The sequence below is a fragment of the Austrofundulus limnaeus genome, unplaced genomic scaffold, assembly GCF_001266775.1.
Source record: "Austrofundulus limnaeus strain Quisiro unplaced genomic scaffold, Austrofundulus_limnaeus-1.0 Scaffold80, whole genome shotgun sequence".
Classification (NCBI taxonomy): domain Eukaryota; kingdom Metazoa; phylum Chordata; class Actinopteri; order Cyprinodontiformes; family Rivulidae; genus Austrofundulus; species Austrofundulus limnaeus.
The window spans coordinates 714,048-725,922 of NW_013952482.1; the positions used below are offsets into that span (position 1 = coordinate 714,048).

General features: G+C 38.9%; 1 protein-coding gene across 3 annotated transcripts in view; it reads right to left on the bottom strand.

Moving 5' to 3' along the window:
* LOC106519645 (protein sidekick-1) overlaps positions 1-11,875 on the bottom strand; it is a 321,354-nt gene that overhangs the window by 110,844 nt on the left and 198,635 nt on the right. For 2 of the 3 annotated variants that reach the window (XM_014011402.1, XM_014011401.1), the window contains exon 6: positions 5,268-5,294. The exons of the other annotated variant lie outside the window; for it this stretch is intronic. In XM_014011402.1, the coding sequence (XP_013866856.1) occupies positions 5,268-5,294 (27 nt within the window). The remainder of the gene's footprint in view (positions 1-5,267; positions 5,295-11,875) is intronic. 3 annotated transcript variants of the gene reach the window in all.

Below are 11,875 nucleotides of genomic sequence, written 5' to 3' on the forward strand. Positions count from 1 at the left end.
TGAGCACAGATCCACTGTGAAACTTGCTGTTTCAGCAATATTCAATTTAAAAACTGTACTTTTGAGGTTAAACAAATGTTTATAATTAATATAAAAAATTACAAGTTAAAAGGGGTATGGAAATTTCTCTTTTTTGTATCGAAAAAATATCGAACGGTGAGACTAAAGTATCGAACCGAACTGTGAATTTTCTGTATCGTTGCACCCCATATACATACATACATATATATATACATATATAAATCTTTTCTAACTCAAACCTGCACAATACAGCTGTGATTCTGACACTTCCTTATTTTCTCTTTATCCACCATGTTTACTTTGTATGCTGCACACACGAATGCTACAGAAGTTGGTTTTTGTTGTTGTGGGTGGTAGGAATATATAAAAACAGTAGTAATCTATATGGGTACTAACAAGTTGAAAAATCTGGTATTGAAGAAKGGATGCTTGGTAGCTGGAGTGGGTGAATACAGAGAAAAATGATTGATGGGATCAGACAGATATAGTAGAAGAAAAAAAGGCAGAAAGTCTCCATAAGGTGTCTGAAGAGGTCAGAATGTGACCAGTATCCATCAGTAAAGCCTAAATGGCAAATACAGCTGCARATAATGAGCATCGGGGGGAGTGTTGGAGGAAAAAAAGAGTCAGGACAGTAGAAACACAGTGTGCCAAAGGATAACACTAAATAAAAAGGAAACTTGGGACTGACAGAGATACTGTAGAGTGTACAGTAGAGAAAAAAGTCAGTGGAAACTCAGCAGATGGCATTCTTCTTGGAGTGACAGACATGACGTTGGAAATAGAGGCAAAAGCAAAATGCCATACGGTTGTGTGATCCGCGCTCTCCTTTTCTCTCTGTCAGCGCCTCTAACATCCTGCTACTCTGGGGAAATCTCTATCATTCTGTCTTGTCTGAATCCCTCCTTCACTGCCTCCAACAGGCTCTTACCATGTCCTTGTAGCTGTTTAAACTGGGATTATTAAATTAATCGTCTTCATCTTGACGAAGGAGAAATTCTCGAACCGGCAGACGAGCTCTCTCTTTCTGGTGGCTGTGCAAGCTGYGGCAACTAAAAGGCTCCCCTGTAAAGATTCTTCAGCGCTGAGTGCATAAGTTTAAATTAACACAATTGGATTCCTCATTTAGAAAATTAAAAACACCATGAGGCTGAGAAAAGGAAAAGTAGGAGTGATGGAGAGAAGGATGATGGGGTGGGGGGTAGCAGAAGAGAAGCAGGATTTGAGCAACAACTTGAGGCTGAAAAAGGTTCATTAAAAAAGAGGCACAATAAAAAAGGACTGTTAAAGCTTTTAAAATGATGGGGGGAGTGGGGGCATAAAACCCTTGTGAGCTTTCCATAAGCAACAGCGTGTGCACACGGTTAAGGGTAGAATGTAGGCACCAAAGAGGCTGAGAGGCGCAGCGACGTTACAATGCTCTATCGTCAGCGCAATCACTCCTGATTGACAGTAAAGTGCTGCAAAGGTAACACAGCTGTGCGGGGCGCATAAGTGTGCATGTCATTCAGCTGGGAAAGTGAAAAATCATACATTAAGTCAAGGATAGATTTGAAAAAAAGGTTGGTTAAAAAAAGATGCCGTTTTAGAGCAGAGAATGGAGAGAYAAACAGAGAGACAGGGAGAGATGAAAGGCTATTCCATCCAGAGATTAGAATGTAATCCATCTTTGAATGGATTCTCGCAGATTACAGCTTGTTCTCCTATTAAATCTGTCAGTCAACTCCAAATAGTGTCAGCGAGACAGGCCGAGTGTGTGTGTGTGTGTGTGTGTGATCTTTATGTGATGGCAGATCTGTGTGTTTTAAGCCTTTTAGACAAATCTCTACAGAGACCTCGAGAGCAGAGGGATTGGCTTGGTGGGGTGGGGGCAGAGCGCACATACATCTATCTCTACGCGCACGCATGCGCTCGCACRGAAACGCATGCAGGAGGAGGAGGCTGGTGTTAGCTGACTGTGTATTAATAGAGTTGTCAGATACGTGTCTGCAGGGTTCACAGCCAACTAACACATATCACACTGAGACCACACATGCAGCAAACAGTCAAAAAGTTTGAGAAAAAGAGAAGGCAAAGAAAAGAGCAAATAAAGAGAGGCTAAAACAAAGGTTTTTCCTCTTTATTTTTTTATTTAGCTGATTGTTTTTTCCTGATCATTGAGGAATGAACGTGGAGGGAGAAGGTGATCGTTTGCTGATCCCTCCCGAGGATACTCGCATGTGCGTGAGAGTGAGGTGAGTGTTTTCGGCGTGTCACTGCGCTCATTAATGCCACATGCTGACAGCTAAGTGTCACCGTCGGTGTACACTTGCCTTTGAATGCCAATAGAAAACCACAAGCCAAGATGTGCCGCAGACTCACACTCGAGGCACACGCGATGCCACACCGCGCCGCCGAGAGCAGCAGATCCAAGAACCGAAGGAAACAGAAACAGACAACTGCAAGCGAGGAAAGGATGGAGAGAGGTGCTCGATTTTAAATATGCATCTCTTCCTTCAGCTGCCAAATCGTCTTCATAGCTTTGGCATCACTTCATACAAGTTGTGGAGGGAAGAGTTTGGAAGATGGGAGAGGGATAGGGGGAAGCAAGTAGCACTAATGGTGAGGCCGAGCAGGAGTTAATCTCTCCAGAGCCCAACGGTTATTTTATTCAGATTAGATGAGTTTTTCAGGCTACAAGACAAACCCCAAAATGACACAATGAGGTAGAATATTGTCAACATTACACTGAATAAAAAACAAGCCTAACTGCAACAACTAAAAAAATATTTTGATCTTGCATAGAAACATCCTGAACCCATAATACAGGTTCAGAATCGTACATAAAATATACTTACTTGTGGTAATTACTTTAATAGGTTTTTAAGTAAAAGGTAGATGCACAAATGTACAAATGCAGATATATACTGTGCATACTATCACAAGTATCGCCACCAACTGGTCATTCGAGAAAATGCAAATTAGAGGCATTTTGATTGGCTTTCATTTCAAAGGAGAAGGCTACAGCTGTCTTTTTCTGCACCACTTCTGTATATAAGAGACATTGAACATGTTAGGTTGATGCAAATAAAAAAGTGACCATGTGAGCCAAAGCAGTCTGATTGAGTCAGTCCTCCACACTCTCATGGCTCTCACTGTAACACACGACTCATCCTACAGACCTTTTTATTCTGCAGTGTGCTTAAGCTTTCAGAGCTCTTCTCACTGTCTGAACACCTGGAGGCCATGCTCTCACCTGCTGCTAATACAATTGCTGCTACTGTTCACATTTCACACTTCAAAAGCCAAACCTTCATCCTAAACTCTGCTGTAGTGTCTAATGCAATTCAGTGTTTTCCAAAGGCAGAAAGCAATGCCCAATTCCAGCAGGACTGCATCTGTTTTTTTTGTCTTGTGAAGAATGACTCCCTGATCAACCAAAGCTCAGTGTTCAGAAAACAATACCCCAACAAAGAAAGGAAGGAATGCATCCTAGCATCAGCAGTTTCACACACAGAATGTATTTAATCAGATACAAATTAAAAGTCACAACAAGACTAAAAAGGGGATTCACACCAAGACAAATATTGAAACTATAATAATTACAGTAATAACCATGTGAGAATGCACACTGGCAAATAATACTGTAATGATGTGCTGTTTTGTAAACAGTGTCACCAAGCATAAACTGTGATGTGAACTCCAGCTGTGCTCCGGCCCAGCTGGAGAGGGAATCCTAAATCCTGCAAATGCACTTGTTAAAAGAGCTCTGTTGTTTACAGGACAAATTTTATTTATACTTTTATATCAGCCTGGATATCAATTTAATGATATCCTGGGGCTCATCAATGAAAAAAAAATATATCAAGAAAAATATTAAAGATCTTTGGCAGAGAAGCAAAGTTAATTTGAAGCATTTTCCTGTGTAGTTTCAAGCTAATATTGTGTTAACTGAATGTTTATTAAGTGGTAGCCTATAAAATGGGGGATTTTAGAGAGAACATGTTTCCTACAAGATTTATTATCTTCCATAAAAGAGGTAATCAAAGATGGCAAACAAGACAATTTTAAAGTATGTGATTTAGCTTTTTATCTATACTCACTATAAAATGGAAGATAAAAAGAAAACAGTGTGAAGCACAGCTTTGGTACTGTCCATCAAGACCATAAAAAAGGACTTTTAATTGAATGCCAGTTGTTTTATTGTTGCCAAAACTTGTATAAATGTGTCCTACAGACAATGTTTGCAATTATAGTTGTTATATTTATGGTGTGGAACAGTGTTTGCATGTGTTTCTGAGATTTTAGCGTTATAAGCATAACTGTTGATCTTGATGTGGACAGTTTGACTTTTATGTGTGCTGTAGAATTTCATGTTTTTATTATCATTAGATAGACTGTATTTTATCTAGTTAGATTAGTTTTAAAGCTGCATTAAAATATTTTCATTGCAAAACATTAGTTTCAGTTTTAACTATCAGTTATATGTAGGTTTTTGTGTTGGTTAAGGTCAGTTAGCTGAGGCGGCCATCTTGAATTAGTAACTTACTTCATGAGTCCCAGCTTTCTTAAGCGTATTCTCCCAGTTCATCTGCAATCTAGCATTGCACTTTATGCCCTGTTCAGTTTGCCTCTGTCTCTTGTCGTTTTGTTGCTTCCATTTGTTTATCAGTTTAGTTTTCTCTTGTTTAGTCGGCATTCTTGGGYTCATCTTGCTTTAAAACCATAAAATTCATTTAGTTACTCTGAGCCATCTGTCACRAGGTTCAAGAGATATTTTGCTGACAGACAGGTAGAGTTTTGGGAACAGATCAGTTCAGAATATCTTAGGAAATCCTCAGCCACTWTCACAACAAATTTAGCTCAATACCTGTAAAATCGACTGCCTTCACCTTCAGCAGTGAGCAAGTAATTAATGCTGTTTATGTTGTGTAGTTTGGATAAACTAAGAATGAAGTTACATTATCACAACAGTAAACTGTGACATGTGTTATCACAGTTGTGATTTTCATTGTTTTTTTTTCCTGCTTCAAATTAGGATTCCTTAAGAAATTTAGGCCGCTGAACATTTTTCACAATTTGTATAAATAAGTGGTGCCAGTGTGACCTTACTTAAGGCCGTTTGCTCATCAGCTCTTAGCTCTGACATTCTGCTGGTATCATAGGGCTGTGGAAATATTTGTTTCTGTTCAGACGTACAGCGAGAGAGAGAAGGATTTGGAAGGCAGAAGGAGAGAAGATAATGAAAATGTAAATGGCTACTTTACCTCTTGACCCATGTTTTGTCTTGCCAACTGTCCGTCAGCCAGAGAGAACAAGATAAAAAAAAAAATTAGGGAAAAGAGTAAAAATGTATAGAAAAAAAGGGAAAATGGGAAAGATACAATTTAGATTTGTATTATTTCCTCAGGATGCTACAAAAAGACCCACTTAACAAGTACATACATATATATGTATATGTATATGTATGTAGATAAGAAAGAAGGAAAATGCAAGCTTTCAGACGACTAAAGACATCTAATGTTTGGGAGAAAAACTGGATGAGAAAGCTTTTTTCCACTGAGAAGCAGAAAAAATAAGTATAAACTGAATGCAAGAAGTGAAGAAATAGATGAAAGGAGGTGAGAGACAGAAGAAAAGAGAAAACACTATGTTATCATGGAGTCCAGAGGAAGACAAACTGTTCRCAACTCATCCATCAACTGCCAGCAACCAAAGTTTCCCGCTCATTCACTTCTTTCCCCTTCTTCTTTATCTTTCCCTGTTTGCCATTCTCCCTGTATTTGTCATAAGTTTGGAGGTGGCAAAACTGTAAACTGTGGGGAAAAGAATGGAAATGACATTTGCTGGCAGAAGATCTACATTCACTGTTGCTTTTATCAATATACTACCTCTTTGTGCTTCCAGTCAGGCCCTCAGACACTCAACTGTTGAATAGTGGAAAGTGTGTTTGTGTGTGTTTCAATCTGCATGTGTGATTGTGTGTGTTTGTAAGTTAAAAAGTGGGAGTGTGAGCCTTAATCTAAAGTGAAGACAGCACCAAACAGCCACAGTGGGAAACGACTAAAGCAGTTWTGGCACAAACTTTGGGAAGAATTGTGAAAAATTATCGTCGAAGAGTAAACAAACATTTCAAAAGTTTTGTCATTTATTTTGGAGATGAGCATATTGTTTATCTGCCTTTTCAGATTAAACCTCAATACTTATTGGCACGAAGTAACCAGAGATAGATAATAGGGTTTAAAAAAAACTACCTTTTAATACGGCCAGATTGGAAATATAATTAAAAGCAGTGAATCATTTTAGGGTTTCACTCTCTTAGATTGTATTTTATTGTACTTTAATGATWACTGAGAAATATTTGCAGTTTAATGTTTAATGATGTAAACGAGAAAGAGAAATGTAAAAAGTGATTAAGATGTTCTGAATTATTTGCTAATCTCTGGTCTAATCAGTGACTCTGAAGTGTGAATGTAACCAATGAATGTGACCGTACACAGCACGGACTGATAACCAGGAAATAAACATGGACATAAATTACAGTAAATTAAAGATGAGATCCCATGAATATATGAAGATAATATCTAAATATATTTTCAATTAATTCTGCCTAAATGAGGAGCTCTACTGGGTAGAAGCTCTAAGTAAGTCTCATTTTCTTTTGAATTAATAARTCCATCAAAGTGGTTTGGGTATGCAGTAAGGATTCTGTCTGGACACCTTCTGAGGAAGGTTGTTGTATATGTTCCACTGGGAGAAGACAATGGGACAGACGGGGCAGAGGGACTCTGGCGATCTGTGCCTAAGCTGTTGGCCCCACTTCCTGGCCTCAGATAAGTGGCTGAAGATGGATAGATAAATGAATTGCCCAGCACTGGCCTACAGTATAATTACCAGAGATAATCAATGCTTATTAAAGCATTCATCAATCAGCTATTGTGTCAAATCAGCATTCCTTATTGACAGTTTGAATGGAAATTTAAAAAATAAATAAACCCTTTTTGGTATATAGTAATGATTTCAATGCACAACACTTTGGACAACTTCAATTGTTTTAAAAATGTTTGAGAAAAAGTTGATTTCATAAATAAATAGAAAATTTGTATATCAGTGCWTGATGTTGAATTTAATAGGTTTATAATTCTTCCTACTACATTTTAGAGATGAAATATTTTGTGTATTTTTTATTTTATCACTGATTTTTTTCTGACTCATCCATCCATCCATCCATCCATCCATCCATCCATCCATCCATCCATCCATCCATCCATCCGCCGCTTGTTTCAGACTTGGGATACAGGGATAGCAGCTTGAGTAAGAAGGCCCAATGCCACCTCTTCCAGCCATTTCAAGATGACTACAAGGCCTTCCCAGGACAGCTGATGTACAAAGTCTTTATAGAGTGTCTTAGGTCTGCAGGGTCTCCTCCTTGTTGGACATGTTGAAACACCTTCCTAGGCAGTAGTTCAGGGGACATCGTTATTACCTTCTGATGCAGAGGTTCAGTGGCTCTASAGTGGAGCTGCAGACATGGCTCATTTCAACCGCCTGTCTGAGATCTCATTCTTTCAGTCACTACCCACAGTTCGACCATCGGTGAGGGTAGGATCATAGACCGACCAGTAAACAGAGCTGTCACAATTGACAGGTACAAAGTGTGCAAGTTTTGCAGAAGCCACATCAGTTTGTCTGTCAATATCATGCTCTATTCTTTCCTTACTCAAGACCAAAACTCAGAGACACCTAAACTCTTCCATTTGAGAAAGCACCTCACTCCCATCCCAGAGATGGAAGTCAAACTTTCTCTGACCGAGGACCCAGATCCTCATCTTAGCTGCTTTACACTCAGCTGTGAACCGCTCCAGTCAGAGCTGGAGCTCACGACACGATGACGCCGAAAGGACCACGTCATCTGCAAATACCTGAGAAGGAATCCTGAGGCCACAGAACYGGATCCCTTCTGCCTGTGGCTGCACTGAGAATTTCTAAAAGCATTTCTAGAATTTTTTTTCTATTTAGCTTGTGCCCTAACTTTTTTTTTTTTTTTGGAATTCTTTGCCTCTTTAATAGAAACACATTTCAGCAAAAATACTTCAACAACACAACAAACTGAGAACATTTAATTACATAGCTCAGAGTGTCAAAGGAAACTGAAACAGACTAATTTCACAAAACAACAATGGCAAGGATATGAGAAAGAAGCCACCTGCCTAACACCTTGAGAAGCTGAATGCAGCTGTGTCTGCAGAAAGTGCGCTATTTAAGACAAACGGTAATCACACAACAAACTATTGATACTGTATTTCGTTGCACTGTGTGAGTAGGAGGCTGACACACTATTCATGATTTTTTTAAAACAGTCCTTACCTCTATTTTAGTGAGCTTTGCACAAAATAACTACACTGCTGAATAACACCTGTGCAAAAATGTCTTTGAATTCTGAACATTAAATGTTTACCTTTCTAATAGAAAAAAGACAGTTTTATACTATATAAATTAAAACTAGAATCTGGAAAGTGAATATGGCAGCATTAACATTTTCAGCATTTTGTTGTTTTACTTAAATATTTCATTTTTGCAATACTGTTTTTCACGCTGAAAATGGAAACCAGTTCTTAAATAATATGAAAAAGAAACTAAAACTTTACAATTACATCTATTTTCCAATCCATGACTCTTTAGCGGGGTCAAGCAGAGAGGAAAATGGACGGATGGATGGTTAAGGTCAGGGTTAGTTAGCATTCCTTCAAGCTTGGTGCACCATTTCTTTCGGATATCTATCTTATCCTTCTTGGCTATAACAATCAAACTTCACACGCTTTGATTCTCTGTTGACTTCGATTCCAAACTCTCACTGGGTCACAGTAAGAATTGCCCAGTTATACTCTTTTTCTGTACTGATACTGCACTTGAGAGAACTGTAAGACCAAAATCAAAGATATTGTACCAATCTAGAAAAAAAAAACTTTTCATCTAGGATTATTGTGTATAATTTAACATTAATTTCTCCATCATCCTGAATATTATCCCTGCCTCTGCTACAGAAAAGCACCTTTTAGAATACTGCAAGCCTTGTGTTTAAATAAGAATATTAATGAGGTGATGCTCAAAGTCTGCTACTTCTACAAACACCAAACAGGTTCATCCATCTAAGATTTACTTATCAGGGGCTGAGAAACATTTAGGGGCCTTTTAGCAAACTCCAAGCAGGATGTTGACAGCTTCTGTCCGATCACTTTACTGAAAAAAAGTTTCATGGGCGATAGGTTTTTCACATCTCTAAGAAAAATAAAATTAAAATTGGTTCTCATTCATAGTGACAATTGGTTTGTTGGTTGTCAGTCTGTTGAATGGTCTATTCAAGATTAATGAATGTGCTTTTCATCTCCTTAAATGTTGCATCATTTCTGAATCTGTGACTCAGTTAATTGCTGTATCACAGTCAGTTCCCTAAACTTTATGGCTTCGTTTTTAATCAGAAATAATCTGGGTTACTTTAGAGATCAGTGGTTCCCAACCAACAGGGGGGACCCATAACCTTGTCTACTCAGAGGTTGTGAAAATATCAATTTATTGCTGAATTAAAAGTGACCAAAACAACTCCATTCAAAAGGTTTGAACTGTATAATTTAGTTGTTCTTTTTTACTTTTCCAAATAAAAGTTTGCAACTATTCACTTTATTAAGGTTGGACCCATCTTTGGAAAAGGTGGGGGTCAGCAAGGGATTGGGGCTGAGGCTAAGAAGTAAGAAAGGGTGGCTTTGCAGAAAATGTAAGTAAGTAAGTAAAGTTTTATTTATATAGCGCCTTTCACAGAAATAAATTCACAAGGTGCTGTACATTCAGGGAAGGGGGGAGGGGGCAGTTAAGACAGGCCGGGTCCAACATGGGTAGGTGATGGGGTGGGAGCAAATCCAGCTCTTTATTGACATTTCATCCTGGGGAAATTAAGATAAGCACTGCCCTCAAGGCTGTGCCGCTGGGAGCCAGATAAAATAATCTACTTGTTTTGGAAACAAAGCAACCTTGAAATTCTTGCTGCTTTTGAAATGTCTTACTGCAAACTCTGAGGTGACGAAAAAAGCCAATCAGCCGAATTTGGGGTCTTCCTCACCTCTCACCGATTGAAGCTCACCCAGAATGTAGTCCATACAAGCCGAAGTGTCGCTCCTGAGTTGTGATCCTCATAATCACATCCAGTTTGCGAATTTGCCCCCCAGCTGAGAGTCTGTGTGCTTCCAACTGGCAGAAACCTTCAAGTGCACCCAACAGCCCTTTAAAAGGCCCGATCCACTGTTGGGGTCACTTTCACTTTTTGATAAATCTGGAACCCTCCTCTGCCTATCAGCAGGAATCCAGTTATCATAATCCAATTAAATAAAGTTGTGTGCCCTTTTCTAACCTGCTACCATCAAAGGTGTGCRACCAGATAACTGCCTTTGTTTGTGTGTGTTTGTTGGCCTGTCTGGAAATCAGTAAAATATCTCATGAACCACTGGACAGATTTTAATGAAACTGTCAAAATGTAATCATTGGACAGACATCTACAACTGATGATGTCAACCCAAGTCAAGATGGCTCCAACAACTTATCTATAGCAAACATAAAAATGGCTACAACTGTCATTTTCATTAATACTGAGCTAATATTTGGTGGGGTGGTAGCAAATGTGTTTTCAATTTTGCAAAACTGTGTGTATATTGATGAGGTAAATTCACAGAACTTATTTTAAGGCTAATGTGAATAGAACAAGAAAGAAGCAGAACTGTCAGCAAATCAAAAAATCTTATTTTGATGGTGGTCACATAACTCAGACAAACACTTTTGTCTACAATGGCACACTATGTGTTATCAAGCAGAGCCATCAGTAAATATTATTTTGTAGACTATAAAACCGTGTCAGCACAGTGACAAACACACAAATACAAACAGAAACCCAGAAAAAGAACACGTAGGAAGGAGGGCACAGTATTTTGCGAGTATACTCTAACAACGTGTCACCCTGAGTCATCTCAGTTTCAGACAGAAACAGAGAAACAATGAGGATATCAGGCAGCGTGTGCTCTCAGCACAACAAAGCATCTGATGTTCTTAGCGCTGAATCTATTAAACTCAATTTGCAGGAACTATCCTGGTCCTCATTGTTTTTCTAAATCTTATGAAATACCTGGAATCATTTCTTGTCTAGGTTAATGTCTTTAATTATGTATGTCTCACCGCAGTACGGAGAACCTGTCCCGTTTTGCCCTGCATTCATATTAAGGCCACGACTCTCTGTAATGATTATTATTAATGCAATGTGTTTAAAATAAGGTTGAAGGTAATGTGAAAATAAAATAATGTGCCTTTGATTGTCTCAGCCTTGAGGAAAATTTGCATCCATAAATTCACTGTGTATTCAGATGCCAGGGAGACCTGCAAACAAGCAGGTCACTATGTCCTTTGTGGTTTCTGTTGTGAGAATGTTGCATTATGGAATGGCCATGCATTTGAGCACAATAGGAAATAAAAGGATTCATTGTGTGTTAAGGGTCTGCTTTTCAATGCAACTATCTTTGGTGCTCAACCTATCTCTTTATGTGTTTCTGCAGCTGTGTGTGTGTCATGTCTCACCTGGTGCTGACCCTTAGGTCCCCAGTTGTAGGTCACCTACTTTTGTTTTTGCAACACTCCGAGATCCTCCATGACTCGCACACCTCCCCGCACATCCACCAGACACACAAATACAACCCACCAGGGTTCCCTTTCATTACCTTTGTCTACACACGACGACACACTCCTCTGATCATGGTGACAATCTATTTATTTTTGCTCATCATCTCAAAGACCCCCCCCCAACACACACACACACACACACACACACACACACACACAC